This window comes from Apteryx mantelli, chromosome Z (genome assembly GCF_036417845.1).
Source record: "Apteryx mantelli isolate bAptMan1 chromosome Z, bAptMan1.hap1, whole genome shotgun sequence".
NCBI classification, from domain to species: domain Eukaryota; kingdom Metazoa; phylum Chordata; class Aves; order Apterygiformes; family Apterygidae; genus Apteryx; species Apteryx mantelli.
This window is the reverse complement of record NC_090020.1, coordinates 73,024,178-73,048,632: the sequence shown is the minus strand read 5'-3', so window position 1 is coordinate 73,048,632 and position 24,455 is coordinate 73,024,178. Positions and strand designations below refer to the sequence as shown.

The 24,455-nt window shown below is 35.0% G+C and overlaps 1 protein-coding gene across 3 annotated transcripts in view; it reads left to right on the top strand.

The window, feature by feature from the left end:
* The window catches only part of WDR70 (WD repeat domain 70), a 147,251-nt gene that overhangs the window by 71,807 nt on the left and 50,989 nt on the right, over positions 1-24,455 (top strand). For all 3 annotated transcript variants that reach the window (XM_067315830.1, XM_067315829.1, XM_067315828.1), the window contains one exon: positions 9,637-9,811. In XM_067315830.1, the coding sequence (XP_067171931.1) occupies positions 9,637-9,811 (175 nt within the window). The remainder of the gene's footprint in view (positions 1-9,636; positions 9,812-24,455) is intronic.

Sequence of the window (24,455 nt, the reverse complement as noted above, 5' to 3'; positions counted from 1 at the left end):
TTACTAGCACTCAGTATTGCATAGACTGAAATTTCAGGGCTTAAGGCAACCAGAAGACTAGAGCACTACAAAGTGACATATTCAAACTCAGAGACATTCAATGTTTTATCATCATGGGCTCTGAAATGAGTCTCACTCCTCTGGTCTCTTCTATTTAAAAAGAAAAAAAAAAAAGATTTAGAAAATATTTTAATAACCTTTCTTATCTCTTGCAGTTACTACTTTAAAATGCACACATTTCTGACTCCACCAAAACAATAAAAAACGTTTTCCCCCAACCTGGAGAACTTCGTTGATTAGAGAGAATAATTCCTTTAGATCTCATCTTTAAAGTAATGCAATTTAATGCTACTTTGTCCACTAATCTCTACACTTTCTGCCTTATATAGACAAAAGGCAGAAAGGTATGTAGGTGCTTCTTTAGTAGTAGCAGTATTACAATGTGAGCAGACAATGGTGAGTAGTGTGAGAAGATGGCTACCTTGTGGTTATCCAGACAGAAATGGAACAATATCATGAATCTTTTGAGATCTGAGATGAAGGACCGTATCTCTTCTCTACAAAATAAACTGTCTTCCTTTCTGAGTTTTTGTGAGGAGGGATGTATGTCTTATGTTTGTTCCAGAAAATATGATGAATGTAGAAGTTTGTAGTAGCTTGCACTTTATATGCTGCAGTTTGGCCTGGTCTTTAGAACCCTTTCATAAATCCTTATGGAAATTTTACTACAAAATATAAATAGAAAGTAAAATTCAGCTTTGTAAAATTTCTATAGCACAAAGCGCACAGTTAATCTGTATAGCTGAGTCAAACTTTGCCTTGTTTAGATTATTTAACTTTAAAAATCAGAATACTGTCTTTTTTGCTTACTGATGTTTGGTTGCTATTCGCTGCTGATGGAGCTGCAGAAAAGTGGCTGAGAGTGAGATCTAAGGTGGCAGCAAAAACTGTTAAGAAGAATAATTGTGGTGATAGTGTCAGCTGAGGTGTTGCTTTAGAGAGCTTTTAATTGCTTGACAGGTTTAATTTAATTCCAGTTGATTTTCATGGATTTAGTGGAGAGTGCTGTTGAATGTTAGTTCCAGTCAAAGTTATTTATTGGGGTGAAGGAGATAACTTGAGATCCCAATGAGTCTCAACTCTTTTATAGCCATGACTAATCAGCTTTTTAGAAAGCATCCTGTTTTCCCAGTGATTTACTCTTCCTGCTCTTGCTGTATCATGCAAGACTGCTCTTGAGTCATTTCAGTTCATGCTCATGACAGTAATGTGAACTGTGGAGATGTTCTTTATCAGAAGTCTTCCCCTTTGATCTTAACCAAATGTACCCCTTAGGGAGACTGATTACCTCCCACTCTTATCTTTACTGAAGTGGGAGATTAGATCTCAATTCATTGACTTTTTGCCCCATTTAGAAACTGGATGGAAAAGGTGCATAATAGTTTGTTTTTAATCAAGGTCTTTCATTTATCATTTACTTTTCTATAATCTTCTACCTTTTGCCATATGATTTTAATTTTAATATGTTATACTGTCTTCCAGAATAGAGATTACATTCAGAGCAAATTGCTAGTATCCTCATGTGTTACTAGGAATGTTACATTATGCATAATGTGTTTTCTAGCTGGCCTTAATTATGTAGGAACACCTGGATTGCAAATAACTATTTCAAGTATCTATACACTTATCAAAACAAATAGAAATAAGAGAGCAAATGTGGCTTGCTTTATATACATTACGAGCAAGAGTAGTTTGGAAATTTGAGGCTCTTGAGAACCTGTGGTGAAGGTGTAGATCAAAATCTTTTTAGGAAACAAAAATGTGTTGTAAATCTTTTAGGTCTCTGGTGTTACTTATCTATTTAAAGCCTTCAGAATCTTTGAAGTTAAAAACTAGAAATAGCTAAATATTTGTCTGAATTTTGAATTGCACAATATTGTTCAGTGGGAATTCACAATGAAGTAAATCAGCCTAGAGCTGAATCTTGGAATCCCTTTATGAGCCATTCTGAAATCTTCCTATTTATGTGACTGGATGTTTTCTTATGCTTTATCTTGAGTTGATAGCTGAGTAAATGCAATCTGTCTACATTTATAATGACAATTACTTTTGTTTATTGTATTTTGTCATTCCTTCTCTCTTCTCATATGATACACAAAAGGTGTTTACTAAAAACTTTGACTACTGAGAATGGTGGAATTTTGACTTGGTCATTTTGATGAGCTAATCTGCAAATAGTCATTGGAACTTTGTGGAGTTTTCAGGCTTTGAAAAAATTACCAATGTACTTAGGATTTTTTGTGTAAAATTCCATGGGATAATTTTTCTATCACTTTGGATAGGCACTTAGATTATTTGAAACAAATACATTATTCATGTGCAAATACAGTATAACTTTATATACTGGAACTGCTGCACTGATTCAAAGAATTATTGAGAAAATGGTGTCTTTTCACATTGGCTGTTGCTCTCTACATTTGTTATTTCTCCAATTCTGCTTATGTTCTCCATGGAGACTCTTCCTGTAACACAAAGGCTTCTGCAATGAAGAGCACTCCCCAAAAGATATCCCTTTGTTCCTCACTGCATCATCTAGGGCCTCAATAATTTTATGAACTGAAGAGATTATTTTCACCTATTGATACCCTGGGGAAGGGAGGGGCTGGACTGAGTGACTCAAGCGGATCACTTCTGCATCCAAGATCTGCTTAGATGATGTGTGCCAGTGTTAAATCAGTGAGATTTGTAGTATGTTAATTAATAACTTATTTCTGGGAAATCTGTTGCTGCTCTTAAATTTTTGCATCCTTTTAAAGAATGACATTTTGCATTGTTAGGCTGACTAGTTGTTTGTTTTGGGAAAATACAAAAATGAATCTTGGTATGCAAAGCTTGTGAGCTTTGTGTTTCATTTAAAACAGTCTTCTATTGCCATAATTAAGAGGTTCAGTTGTGAAGTATTCTTCTATATACCACATTTCTGTTAAATGACATGTTTCTTCATACTGTGTGTGAAAGGGGTTATATAGACATGTTGATAGGTAACTCTTTCTGCGTATCTGAATGTATCTGGCCAGTTTCTCAGCCAGAATTGATCACATGTAGTATTTTGATATCATTTGCTACTACTGCTGTTTTCCTCTTATGGATGTGCTGTACAGCTTACTTGTAAATAGTCATTGTTCTGAAGTCAGGGATTGAGAAGAAATCAGTTTCAAAATATTTTCAATTTTTTTTGTACTTCTAAATGAAGGACTGAATAAAAATATATATATTTTTAAGTATATGTTGATGAATAATGAGGCTAAAACAAAATAGTAGTTGTTTGTCAGATGAGCACCGTATCTTCTGTGTATTGCATAAGGCAGTAATCCTGTGGTCTTATCTCCTATTCCTTTTCATTATTCAACCCTTTCTCTGAAGACGGAATAATTTACTGCTGCTCTTTCATGTGATATTCCCTGCTGCCGTATCTGAAAATAAACAGTTTATCTACACAACAGTGTGTAAACAATGGGTGTGTTCCATTTTACAGATAGGGAAATGACAAGCATAAAAATTAATAGCTGAAATCTCTACTGATCTTGACTTTACCTAAGACTTTTTTAAGCACCTAAGACTTTTCAGAATACTTAGCATTATGTAGCAGTCTATATACTCAAAGCATCACTTCCTTTGATTTAGTTTGCAGTTGGAACTGTTCAGCATTTCTGAGATGACACACACAGAAAACGAAAAGTCAGCTTAATTGATCACCTTTACAAAAGTTTGACTTAATGACTTATTTTCCTTTAAAAAAAGGAAAAAGCTTGACTTTTCAACCTTAGTATATTTTTATTCATGTAGGAGGTATAACATCCTAGATTTAAACATAATTTCTGAGAATGTAGGTCTGCTCATGACCTTCAGAAAAACCACTTAAACCTGGATGTTTTATGCGAAAGGAGTAACATTAATATATTGTCATCCTCTCAGGAGCTGAGAGCTGAGGAGCTGAGTAACTGGGGGGAGCACTGTGATGGCAAAAGGTTTTTGAGACTTGGGAATACTAGGTTGTGTTGCAAGTAGTGCAGAGGAGTGTGATCTTCACATCCTTCAGGCTGCTTTGAAACCTCTCTGAAGTCCCCCTCCCTCCAGCCTTTAACAGTTCTTTTTCTCCCAGTGCCATGCTCTGTTGGGAACTCCTTGTCATGTGTGGTGTCCTCTCATCAAATATCTCATCTTTACCTTCTCTTTTTCCTAGCCTCCTATTCAGTTCTTTTATTTTTAGTATCTTACTTGACCAGTCTCGCTTTCCTTTTATCTCTGCTCTTCCCCTGACCTTCATAAGGAGTTCTGCTGCCTTAATCCAGTTTATGCTCGTTCATAGTCAGTTCTTCCCTGTCTCCTTTTCTAATTTAGTTTTCCCCCAAACTTGCATATATTGGCCAGCTGTAGGATTGTTACTCAGTAATTCAGAGAGTCTACTGCCTATGCAAACAGTCGTGCTTATGTGTCATTACAAATTTGAGTTTGTTTGCTTTTTAATCCATATAGACTGGACAATGGAAATAATTCCCATTCATTGTCATAAGATTCAAACTTATTTTTTCCCGCAAAATAATAATTATAAATTAGGTGTAATTACAGAATGGTGGCAGTAGACATATATGGGGATTAAGGGCTACCTATTTTATTTGGAAATATGGAAAAATACAGTTTCATAATTACTTCAACTTATTTGCTGTATATCTCATAAAAACAAAGTTGTAATGTTTCTGTTGTTTCATATTCTGGTAAAAATGTTTTATTTGGTAAACTTTCTGTTTTTTACATTTAGGGAGTATTTAAGTAATCAAGTAGATGAAAAGATGTTATAAATTATAAAGTTGTGTCTACTGTGATTACTATTTTACTTATGGTGGATGTGACTTTTCTTGTACCAATTTAAATTGTTTTAACTCTGTTCAGTTGCAGGGAGTAGATAGTTTATTTAGGAGCTTTTCTGCCAAACAAGTATGGGAAGTTTCTCTAGTTTTCTCCATCTGTTTGTGTGTACATACGATTTTTTTCAGTATCTGGCATGTGACTGAACCTTCATTGTGCCCCATGTACTCAACAGAAGACACCTATAACATACTTACACTCAAAAAGGGCGAAGAGGATACAATATTGAAAGTTTTCTTGCTGACATGGTCTTGTACCAGAATGTGTGTGGAGTGCATCTTCAGAGAACTTTTCAGCTATTCTCTGTAGATATTCCACTTTAGGTAGTTTTTTCACCATATTATATAAGCATCTTAAAACAACCTTACCTATATGGTAATGAAATAATGTAGTAAAAAAGATACCAAAAATCTTGCCTTAAGATCAGTTGTTCGTTTATAGAGAGGATTACATAAACATTTCTAAAAATGTATTTTCACCGTATCACTAATAAGATGACTCAGAATTCTGTACTCTAGAGATAAATTCCATTGCAGCAGTATTTGTATGATGATTTTAACATATCTTACAGCTTTGTATTACAAAGGTAGACATTATAATGTATTACAAAGGTAGGCGTTATAATAGAGTCATTAGGTGTGCAGCATTAAGCTTGATCTGAACTTTTAGCACTAATATATTCTGTTGCTTTTTTATGTATTGTAAGGTTGATAAGAATAGTTAATATACTAATATTGTGTTAAATGCCAACAACATTAAATATTGTGCAAGAGAGATTTGCAATCCAGTAGAAACATACAAAGATTGCGTAGGCAGAGAAACTTAGTGGGATTTGACAGGTCAGGTTTTTAATGTTTGAATTGGTTCAATTCTTGACTTTTCAGAGGAGCATATTAGAATATAGTATTAGAATGGGCACTGGCTTGCTGAATCAGGACTTGGAGAAGTTTTCCATGCTTGCAGGATATGCAGCTGCATAATAATAATTTGTGTAATACAGCAGCACTGTCAAAAGTTAATTTTATTAGATATTTTGTCTTAGTCATAACTTAGAGCATTAGAAAAAAGAGGAAAGCCATTTGTGAAACAAAAAGTGACCCCAGTATTTAAATTAGTTGTTTATTTAAATATGGATCATTTAACTTCTCAGTGGTCAGGAAAACAGCCACATTACCTTTCCAAAAGAACATTCCCATCCTTTTCTAAGTTGCTTTGAATTGCTCTTGGCAAATATAAAAGCTTTACAAAATCTGTTTCGCAGATGTGGAATCCACCATTAAAAAAGTTAAACTTAAACTTGCGTATGTGGAGCCTTTTCAGCATAGGTTTTCTTTGAAAATAGTTATGAAGGAATCTGAAAATATTTATGTGGCTCTGCATATCCTTCAGTCTAAAAATATTGGCTGTGAAGGAGGAATAAGCGTATATGTTGAAGGGATAGTTTTCAAAAAATCCTTCCATATATGTTGTTTTTACTAGTAAACAAACCGTTATTAAACACAATCTGTTTTCAGGAAAAAAGAACTAAGAAAATTGTTCAGGGAATATGTTTTCCCTTTGTTTTCAATGGAGTTCAAAAATAACTTTGCTGTAGCTGTCATCAGATAAGTATAGTGTTATACTTCAGCTAAATGCTGCAGCATAACCTGAGTGTAAGAGTAATGCAGCATTATTCTTTCATTCCACACTCATTTTGGACCTATGGAAATATTCTTCATAAGAAACTATTTAGACCAAAAGGAGTCTAGAACTGATTTGATTGAATTGCAATGGTAAAGATTTTTATTAGTTTCAACACAAACGAGATTAGGTTGGACCCAGGGTATGTTAGAAAGTTAAAAGGGGACTGTCGTAATGCAATCTTTATTTATTTGTTGTGTCTGGGGAGGAGGAAGAGGCATAAATGGTCCAAAGCATTCTGCAAACAAGACGGACATCATTGCAATCTAAGGATTGTGCTCTCCGAGTTTGCCATGGTGTGGCATGGCAACCGAGGGACGACAGCATAGGAAAGCAGAGAGGCAGCATTAGCTGGCATTTGTTTGGTGTACTGCCAGTTTAAAGACATATGCCATGAAGGCAAATTATATGAATTTCTGGGATTCTTTCCTTGTTTATTCCCTTTCCTTCAGGCTATGATGGGAGGCATAGCATTTTATTAAAGGACTGAATGTTGTGAGGGAAAGGGACTGGAAAAAGAGGCAAGTTGGTTTCAAGTGCAAATAGTGGAAGGGGTGAAGGCATCAAAGTGCCAGTTGAAAGAAAAGGCAGAGCACTGAGGTGGCTATTGGCAGCGCGGAGGGTAAAAGGGGAATCTCAATGGCCGAAGAAATGAGTTTACATCATACTCAAACTGTGCAATGATGGTCCTTATAATGAGATAGTGAAAGTGTGTTCTGGGGTGCTTCAGAGATCCCTTCTCAGATAGTCTGTATTTCTAGTCCATCACAGGTTTGAAAGAAAATATAAAGCATACAGTTTATAGATGACTGTTGATGCTGATTCAGTCAGATACCATGAGCAGGTTGATTCGTGTGGTAAGCTGAAATTTGTCCATGCTATTCTTGAGATATTTTCACAATATGATGTCTATTTTTAAATAAAATTGGGAAGGCTTCAGTAAAGAATAAAAACGTTTGGAAGGTCCGACTTGAAAGAAGAGATAAAAGAGCTCAGTCTTAGCTCAAGAGTTAGGGACTGTCTGGGAATGATTGTTCAGTTTGATTTCTTATAATTCTTTTTTTTAATTCTTGTAGAAAAGTTTCATAGATCAAGTAGCGGCAGGGGGACAGTAAACGGGTATTAAGTGTGGGGACTATAAAGAAATATTGAGGGGACATTTAAACACATTATAAGCAATGTGGATATTTTTAACAGTGCATGTAATTCATTTGTGAGGCAGTGTTACTGACTGTCTACAGCACAAGAAGGTGTTCAGGAAACTTGGATTTTTCTTCTTGTGCTGCTGACCTGCTGATGTTAAGTTTGATTTGGGGATCAAAATTTTTGGCCTTTGTTATGTTACGCATGAGGCAGAACTAGATAGGCCATGAGTGTTCCTTCTTTCTTTATGGTTGAAAGGTAAAAGGAATAAGAAGGTTTGAATTTAATTTATAGTGTTACAAAGTGATTGAGGTTTTGACAAAAACTGCTCTTTCAAGAAATTGCAGTATCTTATGTAGTTATTTCATTGAAGAAATAATACATTCATTTCTGCAATACATAGCAGCATAGGTTTATTTAGATGACTCTGGAAAATGTATCACAATTTAACATTTTATTAAAAATGAAAAAGAGCAGGAAACTTGAATGTCCTATGCTGGGGCTCCAAATAGAGCAATTAATTGATGCCTTACAGTTACAAGATTTGGAGACTTTTTAAACAGGAACTAATCTTGACTTTATTATGGACAACTAGAGATTTATTCCATTTCACTTGATTTCTCTTTCTTCTCATTATACATACAATTATATATACCTTCCATGAGCAATTCCTGGCTGATTTTCTTGCTTCTTTTGTCCTACAGTTATGTATGTCAGCTCTGTAGCCTATCTGGTCTTGCAGCTGTGATGGAAGCTGCTAGTGTTGTGCCTCAGTGTCTTGCCTGGTTCTTGGAAAATGGCAGCCTTAATCGAGTAGTATTTGCTTTGCTAGAGAACCAGTGAATTACGTGCTGCTGGATCACAGGCAGTGTTTGTATAGTCTAAACAAATGAGGTTGTCCTGAGAACTTAGTGATTTCTTTCTTTCTGAATTAATGATCTTCCTTCCTTTGCCAAATCCTGAAACTCCTCTCTGCATTAGATGCCAGAAGAGTTTTGAATTTTTATCTGGAAAGAAATCAACATATTAAATGGACAGAAAACATTTGTATCTAAGACAGTTTAAAGAATCCACCTGTATCTCAGTGTTTTAGTTCTCTCTCATTTGGATGTTTTTATGTCTCTAAGAAACATTGAAGACCAAGGCAGATGCTCTTTTTCCATTAAAAAGAAAGAGGATGTATTTATTGTGCTGATAATGTGGGAAAAACTCAACTCTAAGAAATGGTATTACATAAATGAGTCTTTGTAAAGTATCTGAAGAACGCTTTTACCACAGAAATCAAAACCCTTAGATTTAGTGAAATAGAACTACAAAAATTTTGCAATTAATTGTTTAAAATGCCTCTTAAAAATAAATAAAAGCCTGAATAATAAGCAGCCAGCCTGCAGTACTGCCATTTTAAAGTAGGTTTATCAGTTGTTGCCTTGTCAGAACAAAGGAGGCAATCTGTTTAGTAGATGAGTTTGTATAAGCATTTATACCTGATTCCTGAAGTCTTAATTCTTGTAAAGCACTGGATGCGTTTATATTCCTGATTTCCAGTGGCGGTGGATACTATGTAGTATCTTTATATTAGCCCTTGGTCATTTGTTCAGTTCCAGGTAATTATATACATTTAGATGAGAGCTTGGGAGATTTTTTTTTTTTTTTTAACTTCACATGCATGTTAGTTAATACAAAGTTTCTTACTTGGAAAGTGGTTTTATACTTTAGTTTCCTGACCATCATGCTGTATCTTATATGCTACTCTGCCATTATTATTTTTATTTAAGCAATATTATATGCCATTTGTGCTGAAAAAAGTGTTTGACTATATCATAAGAAGAATTATTTCGTATACATTAGCTGTGTGTAAAACAATTCTTTCTTTAAACCTCTTTCCAGAACTGTGAGGACATGGGATGTTAACAATGAAAAAAAGCACAAAGGCGTATTTAAACCACGATCGGTTCAAGGTAAACGGGTGATTCCTACAACTTGCACATACAGCAGAGATGGTAAACTTATTGCAGCTGGCTGTCAGGATGGCTCCATCCAGATCTGGGATAAAAATATGAGTGTAAGTCAAGCGTATGGTAACAGTACAGGCTTTTAATATACAAAGTGCTGAATGTTGAAGCTGATAAAATTGGTTTGAGTATTTTTATTCTTATATATATATTTTTTTTCCCCTGAAAACATAATATTGTGTAAGCAAGATTTAATATTTCCTCTAACTCTCTACAACTGGTCATTCAGTTTGCTGCTATTCAATGCAAAGAAGTGAAGGAAGCTGTTGGCAGTCTGGTTTAAAAAAAAAAAAAAAAAAAAGTAGTTGGCCACATACCTTTATTTAGAGTATTATTAATTTAAGATGTGATGCTTGTGGAAAAAGCTGTCATTTCTTGTTGATTCCTAAGTAATTAAAAAGTTATATTTCCATATTTATTTGAAATGTTGAATACATTAAGCAGTAATTCGTAAAACTTCATACTGAAATCAGTTATTCATCCAGATAATATACGGAGGGCAACAGCATCCAAGTGGGTAAGTACAATGCTGCACATTAAATACCAGTTGTTGTTATATTATCCAAAATATAAAATTTATCATTAAGGCAAATTTAAACAATCTGTGGAAATGCAGTGTGGTCAGAAAGAGTCAGAATTAGAACTATTTAAAATTTTTTAAATATGCAAAATGATGAAATAGACTCTGTCTGTAATTTAATTGTCCTGTTCATGTTCAACTTAAAATTGTATTTCCAGTAGTTAGGAATCTAAATAACAAAGGATACATAAAATTCATATTACTACTTTATCATTCAAAGTTTGGAGCAATCAATGCTCTCTATTGCTTTGGGTAGTGGAGTTTACAAACCAGCCCAATTCCAAAGGCTAAATTTGCAATACAAGTTCACTCGTCAGAATTTTACTGCCTTTTAAATTAATGGTTAATTATCTCATCTGTACCCATCTTATCCAAGGAAGTGGTCCCCAGTCTCATGTCCCTTTGACTTCAATGGAATAAGTGCTTATGGCATGTGTAGCAGGAGAAAATGAGATTAGGGTCAGTTTGTTAGGAAGCCAAAAATAAGAATATGGATGAAGAGGTTAAAAAAAAAATAATCCTTAGAATCAAACTGACATCATAAATCTTTGAAAGCTTTACAACTCCAGTAGAATAGGATGGATTTGGGGAAATAATACTGAATTAATGTAATTTATGTTAGTCTGTTCAACTTCATCCTTCAAAACATTTGATTTTAAAAGGGAAAACAGGCAATTTAGGAAACTTTTCACAAAGACTGAATAACATTTGATTGTTGAGGGCAAGGGGAAATGTACAGATGTAAAGGAAAAGAAAGCTGGTTGATCATATTCAAAGTACAGCCTGTATTTTTGGATTGTCGTCTATTTTTATTTCTGTTTTTATTTCCACTATAAACCCAGTAAAACTTCCTAATGGCATGAAGCTTGAGAATTCATCCTAAGTGTAAACTTGTTCTAACAGAATAATAAATTTTTCAGAGACTGGCTTTCATCACCTGTGTATGCTGTTTATTTTAACATATACAGTATTGAAATATTAAGCTTTCTGGTGTAGCTTTAACAATAGTGCTCTTGGTAGTCTGCTTTTTCATGTGCTTTTCCTTTTGAACTTTTGTGTGTCTGTAAGATGACATATTGCAATGCTGATTGAGTGCAGTTTAAGGTGATTATGAATAATTTAAAGATATACCCTGTGCATCTTATGCAATTTCCAACTGGTGACCCCTGTGTAACAATGCAAGCCTAAAGAGATTTCCTCGTGTCCTTGAATTTATATTTTTAAAGTCTACAGAATTTTTGTCTTCACTTTTCTTGGTGCCATTAAGAAATGTGCAAGCTTTTCCAAAAGCAGCAGTAGTGAATTGTGTTTTAGTGGCATCATTATATAAAGCTGCCAGTACCCTTTTGAAATCTGTGTCTATGGTTAAAATCAGGCATTTCAAAAGGCACCTCGCCAGAGTAAGATAATTAAAAAAAGAAAAAAACCTTTCAGCTTACATTACTAGAGTGGAAATAATAAATAAATAAAACAGGAACATGTGACTGTATAAGTGATAACAAAGTATTCAGTGTAGGATTTAGAGAGAGAAGGATGGGACTGAGTCCTGCACTGGAATGGTGAAGGCACTTACAAGCCTGACAGAGGATGCAGAGTTGCTTGCTAAAGGGAACAATAAAATGCTCAAGGCATATCAACGTGGTGCAGTTTTTGGGGTTTGAGCAACTGTAGATGAGACAGGAGAATAGACAAAATAAGTTGTAAGAATCAAGAAGCTAGAGCTAAGCTGTTTGAAGAAATAAATAGGTGAAATATTAACTTTTGATTTTTGAAGAAATTTTTAATTTCCAGTCCATCAAATAACATTTTATTTTGTTGAAATGGTGTAGAGCTCTGTACACAGATTTTGCTATATTACAATACAGTTCTTTTTCATGTCAAAATTAAGGCAGCATTTGTATTTAAGCTAAAAAGGCTGTATTGAGTCTGTAAAAACAAAAACCAGAAAAAACTACTGTTTGAAGGGAGAACGTTGTTCTAATTTCTTATATTTGATCAGTTAGGAAAGATTCTTGTATCATTATTGTAGACCATGGATTTGGCACATATACAGCAGGAAAAAATGACAAATTCAGGAAGGTATTTGAAGTTAGAAGTAACTTTCTTGGCTTTACTCTAGTAGAGCTGTCATGCCAAAGCTGATCCAATAGGGCCTAGTTTGACAGTCTCAATTCATTTTCTCTCTTAAGCAAAAATTTAAGAGGCATTTCAACCCTGTCATTGACCTGTGCTCCTGCATGTGAAGGTCAGAACACAAACCAAGTCTGGGGTGGTGTTCCTATCAGATATTAGGGCCCACTCTACTTAGGCCAACCATCCACAGTGCCTGCTATCCCTGTGTCTGTGGAGGTTTCTAGGCAGGTTCAGTTTTGAGACACCGGTATGTTAGTTGACCTACTCTAGCCTTATTTCTCAAGATGCAGACAAGACTCAAAACTCTTACAACAGCAGAGCCAACTTCAGAGAGAGGGAAGTTTGTCTCCTTGCTACAATGAAAGCATAATGTCCCCGCTTTCCCATAGGAGAGGTGCCATGAAACCGGCAGTACCCAGTGGTTATCCCTGGAAAGGAGGAGAGCCTAATAATGCCCTTTCCTTGAGCAAAAGGGGCTCTCAGTTTGCTGGCTGCCTTCAAGGCAGGTATGCTGCTGCAGTGCTGGCAGGAAGCCACTGTTTTTCTCTGGCAGTTCATGAAGTTCATACCTCTGTACAAGGTGGCAGGAGCTACCTGGCAAAGCTCCCAGGAATTTTCCCTTGCCACTGTGGCCATAGTTTCTGACTGCTGACTGTAAGTTTATTATCCTCTGCTCCAGGCATGACTTGAGAGCTTCCCACCTGACCGCAAGCATCCTGCTGATTTAATCCTATCAAAGGCAAATGTAGAAAAACAACCTGCTGTGCGGTAGCATCGTGGGGTTATTTAATAAATTGAGACATGGGCAGTGTGAGCAGAGTGTTTACACGACACACTGACTTGCACTAGTGAGCAGGATTCTGACTGTAGTCACTGTTTGTAAACCCCGATCTTGGCGCGCTGCGGTAAAAGTAGATTTTTACAGTGGGTTCCTCCTCTCTGCCCTGGCAGCACTTTGTGTTCACTGCTCAATAGTGTAGGAATTTGTCCAGAATGGTGCTGTTAAATATATATATATATATTTTTTTTTTTTTTTAAAGGATCCTTTCTATCCCATATTTTATCATCTGCGTCTTTTTCTCATTTGGAATCAAAGTAACTATTTGTTGTAAGTTAGGGTCATGAGTTAACTGTTTTTTTTCCAAGGCACTTACAGCTCCTTAGGCATTTACCTTTTTTCTTAATTACAGTGTTGTGTCTGGCAAATGATTTTGGTGTGTGATCCATTTCCTTCTTTCGTTCTGACTAGTCGCACACACACACAGTGAATATTTCATTCAGTTTTCTGCTTCCACTGTTTTTCTGGTGCAATTCCAAGTCTCCCAGCTGTATGTAGTGAGAGTAAAAACACTTTTGGAAGAACAGTTTTGTTTTTTTTTTTTTTTTTTTTTTTTTTTGTCTCCATCTAACTGACATCGGTAACTTGCTAATGCTGAAATTAGCCAAATGCATTCCGGCTCTGCCTCGCCTTTCTCCAAACTTCCTCAGTATGATCATGATCCATTATAATCACCTGCCTCAGAGGGTTTTTTCATTTTGTCATAAATCTGTATTATTTTCTCATGTGTGTTATTTTGTCAGTGCATGGTTTTTCTTTAAGGTTCATGTACATGTGCATTTACAGTGCACATTAGCAGAACTATCTGTCAACTTGTTTGAAATATTATGAACACTGTCAACTTGGCTTAAAATAACAGCTTCAAAGGGCATAAAAAATAACTTCCTTCAAAATTCCAGTGAATAGTGGAAACAATAGTGTGAAATAGTCAATCATAGTATAGTACATTAGAACTCTCTTAAATATTCTGAGAAATGAAGAGTGTCTGGCAAATGTGGAGAGTTGGAGAGAGTTGGTCATAGATAAGACAGGACCTTGAAAATTATTGATTCACAGGAGAGTGCAGTAAAACCAGTAGATTTACCTGCAGTTCAGATACGTTCAAATTGCTGACCTTGCTTATGCTTACCCATTCAGAAATTTTTGCAGTACCAATAGTACTACACACTGCTGAGCAAGCTGATCCATGCAGCTAGTCCTTCATATCAAGAATTGTGTGTTTTTTCAATCATTAAACCTCTATGCGCACCAGTTTTCCCATCTAGAAATGGGAATACCTCTCTCATAGAGATGCTGAAAGCCTGAGGTCTCTTTTGTAAAGGCTATCAGTATTCTCAAAGGGCCGATTAACAATGTATTGTGACTTCAGTTTGATTGAAATTCCTTTCAACTCATGAACACAGAAAGCTCCCCTCATTTTTCACTCTAAATGGGAAAAGATCAAGATCATCTTCATTAATTACAGTTAGGATTTACAAGGATGAGAAAGAATAACCTTTTTTGTTAGTCTTTCTTAGTCTTTTGAACCACCTGATAAAGCTACCTGTTATATGATGGAGGAGAATTTCTCCTTAACTTTTCCTGGGTACATTCAGCCCTGGAGTACCTGAACAGCATCTTTGCAGATGACACACTGAATCCTGTTTCTCAGTTTCACACTTCATGTATTTTATGGAAATATTTTTGTAGCCATGATGCAATAATTTCTGTAAGGATATTGGGGAGGCAAAACTTGTAAGGAGTGATATCTTTTATATCCCTTCAAGAACAAGAAAAACAGCCTGTATGCCCAAAAGCTTGTTTGGTTTTTTTCCAACTCTCTTAAGTTGGGTCTGTTTAAAGGGTTTAGGGACCTTGTTTACCTTGCTAATTTTTATAGGCTGGTAGGTATCTGACAGCTCCACTTAAGTAGTAAAGAATTAGCTTTGACAGATATATCAGTAATAGGTTTATCTTTTTATATGGCATAAATCTGAACAGGAAACTTACAATGTTTTATGATTTTGCAGCATAATTTTCTTCTCGTTAAACATAAATTGATTCAGTGCTGGGGGGGAGATTGATAGCTAGTGATTAATTTGTATTTTTTTACTTTCTTGTTTCATAAAAGACTTCATGGTGTATTCAGCTCCTCTTCAGTCTATTTTGCCAGCTATTTCCTTCTCAAAAGCAAGCATCTGCTACAGTATTGCTGAACTATTGCTTTGCTAGTGTTTTCCTTTTCCCAGTTTTAAACCCCTACTTTGATTTTAAATTGCTACAATAATTTATGTATTTTGATCAGTTTTAAATTACTTAGCTAAAGCTCTAAGTGATTTTACAGAACTTAAAATGCACACTAATAATGAAATCCTACACTATACAAATAGACTGCCCACATGAATGTCCCCAAAAGTGATGTGATCAAGCAGTAATCGCAATAACCAATTTTCCACATGCCCTTAAGCCACCCTGTCCTCAAAATACAAAGGAAAGAAAAGTGGGATGTCGCAGTACGTTCTGAAGTTAAGCAGATCTAAACTTTGTACCTTTTTAATTACTAATACTCATGTTAAAAGTATTTTCCAAATAATTGCATGATTTATAGATGTAAGATAAATACCTTTCTATATTTAGTTATTGTTTGCTTTGAAAGGCTTTTCGTAAGCTTTAGTTTTGTATTGCACAGTATGACTGCAAAGAAGTTTTTTAAGGCAGTGTTTTCAGAGGTGAAAAGTTTTACAAACAGTGGAGCCATTTTGAAGAAATCCTGTACAACCAACAACACAGAATAGATAATACAGAAAGATCACATAAGATAAATTTTTTTGGCCTAAATGGGGTGACCCTTTTGTTTTAGGCTGGGAATCCGAGCCCAGATCTTATTTGGAAATTTTTTTGTAAACTTTATTTTGCTGTCCTTAATGGATTTTACAGCTGATGTTGCCAGACAGAGTAATGAAAACTAGTAGTAAGATCTGAGACTTGCTGTAAATATTTTCTCCATTAATTGGAAAGTCCTTTGGGGGGGAGTTATACCAATGCATTGGGAAGAGGAGATTGTTGGATCTTTGCACAGTTGCAGGGTGCTTTTTGTGTATGCTAAGGCATGCAAAAGACAGCTCTTGGTACTAAATCGTGAAATGTATATCTGATATCAGTCTACTAAGAATGTTTATTATTTTGCTTATGCCTACTCAGCTACAGTTTCTACTAACCAGAGATTGTAATGTGGCTTTAGCATCTGATGGTTCGCAACATTCCAATATTATTCTATTTTCACACTGGCTAGGTTTGATTCATCACTTGAGCCAGGGAATATTCACTTTGAACATTTTGTTTTGGTTTTACTTATATGGAGTTTTAGCTTTATATTGACATCTTCATGGCATTAAAATGTTTTCAGTGAAACAAGCCAATATTAAGAACAGTCATTGTAAATTATCTCTATTAAAGTTTGCTGAATATCACTACTGCAACTAAACAGCAGGCAAATCTTGCAGTTTCCCCCAGGCATGTAACATGCTTCATGCTTTGAAGAGGGCAGTCTGGCTACATCTGGAAATTTCTTGTATAAATACAAGATGAAAGATATCCAAATATACTATATTTCCCTTTCAAACTAAAGGTAAGTTTTCCATATCCATAATACCCCACCCTTTCTTTCCATATGTATTTGTGCCAGACCTCTGCTCCAGAAACTGGAAATCACAAACAACCTTGCCAGCAGCAACTATTAACAGATTCATATATTATTCCTTTTTGTATACGTCTGGTTTAGCCAGTACATCACTATCTGTACCCTGAAACTAGCAGAAGTAAAGAATCTGACAATCATAAGCTAAGATAAAATGTGCCCTGCTGTATTTCTGAGTGCATTTCTCTCTTATGTAATAAACAGTTTATAGTTGAGAACTATTTAAATGTTTGCACTATCTAATATAGTGATGAAAGGCGATTCTAAATCTTAAGTCTGTCACACCCTGATGAAAACAGCATAAAGGATTTTACTTTGGATTCATCTATGGTTAAAGGAGACAGGCTTATCCCACAATGATACATATCTATCTTTGATTTACTACTTAAAGGAATAACAGTAGAGCTTACAAAGATAAATTAAAAATGACAATTTTAGAAGAAAAGAATAAGCATTACAGTTATATGATTAGCTTTATTAATATTGTGTTGTTAATAGTCATGTAACATGAATAATGATTAAACAGAAATGGATACAGGAGCCTTCTTGACCTGGCTTCTGTTAGTTTAGATTATTTATTTATTTATTTAATAACTTTGTGAGTAGTAATAAAAGTGTTTGCGTAGAGGCAGAAAGTTATAAGTACAGGTGTCACGTTTAGTTCTAACAAGATGCGAGTTGCAGAGTGGTCTGGTTTACCAGAAAAATGGCTTTCAGATTCTCTAGTATATGCGCTGCTCAAACAAGCTGAACACGTTATTGGTTCAGAGCCTGATAGGATTTGTAAATTAAGAAAAGAATTTTGTGCTTGGCATGTGTATTAGGAAGCTGATTTAGGGTTCAGATTTTTCTCATTGTAGTTTATAGCATGTCACTATTTCTTGATGCTAGTGAGGAGATGGACAACAGGTTTATACTGTGAATTTCTTACAAGCAATGAAAAGTACATTTCTGTGCAACTCTTAGTCATTGTTTGTTGCATCAGAGAAATCTAAAAGTCCCATATTTTAGAATAATTAGAGAATGAAAGCTGTTACAGCTTGATAAGGTGAATTTATTTAAGCACAACAGAAAAGGTAGGAAATTAATGATTATTCATCAGTGAAATGTATTGATTGAAGATTGGTACTTTCTTTCCACAGATGTTTGCTTTATCTCTTGGGTTAATTTATAGGCCCTTCATCACGTTCTGGCTTCATATTTGGATGTAACTCTTGCAGGCTTTACTTTTCTCATCAATTCATATCTTTCAGAAAACTTTATGTTTTGGGGTATTAGTGAAGAATAATGTGAAGTAAATTAAAAAAACATGGTGTACTGAGAGCTGGCTGGGTTTTGTTTGTTTTTAATAGAAAAGGAACTTAAAAGTTTTGGGTTTTTTTAGTGAAATGGCCATTTTTGACAGAATACTTAGATAATTTTGCATAGAAATCTCAAAACTAAAATCATGATTTGGATTTTTTTAACTTTTGAAACATATTGCATATGTTTCAGAACATATGTTTCTCTTCTGATTCTTCTCATTATTATAACCCAGTGAACATTTCTTTTATTTCTTAATTTTCCTCACTCTCTTTTTATCTGCATCAATGTAGAAAAAATAGAGTAATTGACCAGATTTCTAACTTTTTCAGAGAACTAATGTAGAAGATGAATAAAATAGTCTTCTATGTTTTACAGTTGTGGGATTTTTATGTATTCCTGTGTCACTGGCCACTATCAAAAACTGGATACTGGCCTAGAAAACCCATAGTTTAATGTTCTGAAATGCTTGTGTGTAACCTTTTCATAACTGTAATTTAGAAAAGTTAAAATTGTGAAAGAGAAACAGGCAGATGTGTATTTTAATTTTTTTAAGTTCAATAGAATAAGTATGAATTATTTTGAAATGTGCTGAGTTTTATGACAGTAAGAAAATATACGCATATTTTTAATACAAAAATGTTCCCCATGAATCAGTCAGAGATTGAGAAGCTGGAAAAATTGAAGATAAATTATAATGAAGCATAGCTTTTGTATGTAACTTTAGCCTGTAGAAATAATCACTCGGCTCAGAGGAGGCCTGAAAAAGAACAAACTATTTGCATGTATAGAAAGATTGTTTCAGAGCTGTGTCCATTAAAAGGTGTGTTACTGTGAGGATACACTTTTAAAACTGCTTAAGTATCTGACTTTCTGTTAATACCCTATAGACTGCTCTCAATTCCTGAAGAAACTCTAGTAAGAGTCTAGTTAATTTTCTTTAATTAAACAAGATTGCATAACATTTGAATAAAATTCATAATAAGATTATAAACCAAAGAAGTTATTGATGTGTCATGATTATAGATGAGAAGGTAAACTGTATAACTACACCATCTCTTGGCAGCAGTTACAGAACTATATAGAAGAAAACAACAAACATACAAAATGAAAAGTATTTGCGTTAACAGTATATTTTTGCCAAGACAGCCTTGATTGAGCAAGTTTCTTTTGAATTCTAGGTTTAAAACTCATAATTAAAATCTAATTGAGTATACCTGAGGGTTTCTTTTCAAATAAATAAAACTTGTTGTGTGAAATATTTTAAAACAAAGATTTTTTTTCCCATGATGTCCCTATTTCATAAAGTTTGTTTTCAACAGATGTTAGTGCTAAACAGTTAGCAGAGAGGGTGGTGAAATAGGTGGAGCATTGTCCAGCTGTGTTTTATTTAATGTACGACTACAGTGATACTACACAGACTGAAACCAGATACATCCATGGAACAGCTGCCTTCCTTGAACCAAGTTTTAAATTTCTCATGAGATAGAGAACTAGATTTGGAGCTGGAAATGACTACCTATATATTTCACACGTTATGTGTAAATATATAAAAAGTATGTCTCTGTGTGTGTGTATGTATGAACACAAATTCCTATTGAAGTTCTAGTTTAATAAAGTTTATGAGTTTGTATAATCTTTCTAATCACTGATAATTTAAACAGGGTACTCTTAGATAATTCAAAATGTATAATTTTCATACTCATTAAGCAATATTTAAGGTATAGTTAAAAAAAAAAAGCCTTTATGCTTGCTGTTTCACTTTTTTCCATGTGTATTTGTCACTTCCAAACTTGGCTTTTAACTGTTTTTTGCTGAAAGCAGTTACCTGTGTTCAGTTATATTTAAGTTTCTTTCTAATTCATTGTACTAAGGTTGAGATGGGATGGCCAGTTTAAAAAGTACTGTATTAGTTCACATGTAAAGGGTAAAATATTCTGAAAGAATCTGATTCATTTTCTATTTGTGGACTGTGTTTTTTATGGACACTTTTAAGAGCTCCTTGCATTGTATCCTAGCTCCCTGACCTATTTCGTTGTCCTCACCAGTGTGCAGCTCTGTGATCTCATTCAGAGAGCAGATTGAGCTCAAGACCTGTAAACAAAGTTTATCTTGTTGAGGTCACCAGAGTATGCTGCTGTGATCTTTACAGAGGCTGAGCTTCACCAGGGCTTGCAAAAACACAGCTAGGACACGTGTGTGTGCTCCTGCCCTTGTAATGGGAGGATTGGTGTATATTCAAGACCACCTTCAGGAGCCTGAATGATTTTTTCAGAAGCTCTGAGCAAGTAGGGACACCTGTTTTAGTCAGCAGAAAGTGCATTGCCAGCCAGTGGCTTGTCATTTGACAAAAGATGCGAAAGCCTGGTCGATTTTGGTGTTTCATGCATGGAAGTGTGGTGCTAAATGGGACAGGAGTTGACAGGGCTGTAGGAATACATGAATGCTGGGCTCTAAGCAGCTCGCTGCTGTTGCTTGGATGTTGCGTTGAGGTAAGACTGCCAGACAGGGTTCAGCTAGTGTCTGCTGCTGTGTGTCTGTATGTATAAAACACAAACTTCAGTTTAGATTGCTCTCCTTAGGAAACGAACAGGGTTAAGTCAGAAAGTGAATCATTTGGGGTCAAGTTAGTGAGGGACTGGCACTGAAGACACAAAAGGGAGTGTGCATACTCAATTGTAATTTGCCTTCTTTTTTCTCATTTTTGAATGACAGTGGACTGTATGTCTATATATAGTACAGAAAAGGGAATGGTGACTTTGTTGATTTAGACTCTGTTTTTCTTCATATGAGATGTGCCTGAGGGTTAAGCAAGTAATCTGAAATTACTGTCATTGGCAGAATATATATTTAACTCATTGGTACAATAGAGCTGTTAAGTAAGACAAAGTTAAGTGACAGTCAACCCTAAAAGTAAAGATCCATTAAGGCACTGGAGCAGAAGGATGCAAAGAGTGTAAACAAGTCAAAGTAAAAATACTGGCAACAGGTTACTGCCTGGATTTATTGTAGTGTATTTTATAATATGTGATAGAAAGGAAATGATGCCATAAGATGCATGTAACAACTTTTTTTTTTGTGTGTGTAACAGATGGTTAGTAAAGGTTAGATCTTCCAGGGAAATTTAGGAAAGGTATGGTAGATAGGGGAGAAAAAAAATCAGGAATGGCTTTCAGCATATTGAACTTAAGTTGCTAATTAAACATTCACAAAGTGATGTCAAGATGAACTAAGATGTTGAGCAGATAGAGAATGATGAACCTTTCACTGGAAGGTAGTTTAATGGCATGAAAATATTGGTAATCATGGTTGTGGATAAGGTTTGTACAATACATTGCAGAGAGAGAAATTCAGGGACCAAGTAATGTTGAATAGCCAGTGAAACTGGGAGAGGGAAAGAGAGTCATGAACCAGAGGAAACAGTAAATAAGGGAGTCAACATGTAGAAGGTGTACAGGAAACACTGAACCTCAAAAAATGACAAAGAATAGGGAACAGAGAGTATGCACTTTTTTCAAAGGCTGATGAGATTGAGGATGGGGTAGCATTTGTTGGATTTGTCAGGGATAGATCTGTTGAGACTCTGGAAGAAATTTAAGTTGGTTTGAAAAGGAATGAGGATGGAATAAAAGGAAGATTTGGGGTGACGGGGGAGCAGGAGGATGGGGAAGAATGAAGGATTGAATGAAGAGGCCAAAGTATGAAAAAAAGCAATGCAGAAAGAGAGAGACAGAGCTATTTGGTTAAAAAAAAAAAAAAAAGCTCATGCAAATGATGTTTTTGACATTCGATTCAGTGCTCTTATTCACAAACAACAATCCACAGATCTCCATCTCCTCTGAAGATGCCACTGCTGATAGAGAAGAAAGCTGTAGTTGTCAGGCATGAGTGAAATACTGTGCTGAAATGAAACTGGAAGGCTAGGATAAAAAACAGAGGAATCATTCCTTTTGTTGGATGGAGAAGATATTTTGGTATGCTAGTGATGAAAGAGAATTGGAGTCAGGAGAAGTACTAGAGTGTCACAAAAGAAATGGAAGTAGGAAGAGAGTAGAAAAGAGGGTTTTGAAGCAACATTAACAGTAGAGGAAAAGGCTAATGGCAGAAGGAAAAATTCTGTAAGGCTTCTGTACTCCACAGAGACAAAAGGGGATGGAGATTCTGCAGCCTGTTTGAGGGGGTCTTGGATGTTGTCCAGAACATTTTTGCATTACCATAGTTTTAATAATCAGATTATTTATATGAAATGAGACAAGAGAAGAGATCAATTGGCTTAAGCATGCTATTCCGAACAAAAGAATGATCTGCTGTAATGTATTCAAACAATAATCTGTTTTTAATATCTATTAAAAAGTAAAATTTAATATAAAAGCCACCGATGATTCAAATATATTCATGAATGCTACTGTAAAACAGCAAGCTGCATTTTTCTAAAAGGTTTCTTCGCTCCACCTAATGCTTAGGTACTTGATTGCTGGTCTGTAAGCTAGCTGGGAAGCTTTGTGTGACAGGGCATTGGGCAATGTAGATATAAAAATATACAGGTGTGTCTTTTAAATTGAAACACTCATTTTCAAGTCATTTCCATACTGAGTATCAGAAATCAAATTGTGGTACACCGGATCATCATCTTGGAGAAGCAGTGAAATCTCAGCTTTAAAGCTAACTTATTTTACAAGGTACCTTTAATTCTGAAAGATTTTAAGTTTTGTTAGATTGAAGCTGATACTACCACAAAACTCAGACTGCCAGTTATTTAAGGCAGCATGTTGTTTCTGAGCTAATGCTTTTGACAAAACCACATTTTGTCAAAAGAACTTTCACCACTGTATGTTGTACATACAGAAACGCTTGAGTGATTAACTCTGTAATATTTTATTTGTGAAACCAGTAAATTTATTATCTGTGATTTTGGATTCAGAAATTCTAAAGATTAATGGGAATTCATAATTTTTCGCTGTGTAACACTGTGTTCAGTTAGGAAAAACTACTTCCAGAATACAATTTTTGAAAATTTTTCAGTTTTTCAGTTTTTTGCTTATAAATGTATAGTTTTTAAGGTTTGCTTATTTAGCTAGTGAATTATATAAAATTAATGTAAGAAAACAAGCAACATCAAAGAAATGATTGTGGATCTGTCAGGAAAAATGCTTGAAAAGAAAATAAAAAATTGCTTAAATTGCTTTTTGCTTTTTTTCCCCCCATTTCTTTTCTTTTAACAACCATATAGCTCAACTGTCTTCTTCCTTTTGCATTTTATTCATACTTAGCTCTGGGGCCTAACCCTGAAGTTGCTGCGTTTGTCAAGTAAAATGATGAGTTAAAGGTAATTGAAATTGAGGGCACTTAGCAATTCTGAATCTTGCAGATTGGAGCCAATGTACCTTTGGTTTAACCCTCCTCACCCCCCCCCCCCCCCCCCATTCCTCACTGACCTGTAAAAGAAGCAGAGAAAAAGTGTCTTTTTAGCTTCTCCAAAACAACCCTTTCTCCCAACAGTTTTCTTTGCTGAAAGATGATGGAATTTTTTGTTTTCTGGGTGCTTTTCTTTTTTATTTCAGATGGAGTATGGCCCTTGAAATTCAGTAATAAGTATATTGTCTAATATCAACAGCCTTGCACAGCATTATTTATAAACCACTTAGGCTCTGAGTTAAGAATGCCTGTTTTGTCACTGAAATATTTCATGTTGCAGAATAACAATTTTCTCTTTTAACTGTGACATGTTTCCTCCTCCTCCTCCTCCTTTCCAACCAAAAAATAAAACCACATGCACATTTTTAAAATCTGTGTTCTTTTAATTAATATGCAGTGGAAATATGGCAGAATGGTTTGCGGTGCATTTTTTATGGGAAAAATCAAATAATATAGAACACACAATAGTTCACAATACCAACCAGACCTACGCACTGTCTATATCTTGCAAGAAATATTTTAGTAAAAGTGAACATGACTGTTCATTTCTTAGAAAAATGCATCCTTCATGTTGGAATATACATATGTTTTAGTTGCTTTTTGAGCAAGAAGGTACATTAATTTATTGTGCATCTACCTTTGACAACTCACTGCAAACTACAACAGTTTTGGCTCTAGCGTTATTGAATCAGAAAGATTAGCTTAATGTGAATTTCCATTTATTTTCACTCAGGTTTCACTCCATTCGCA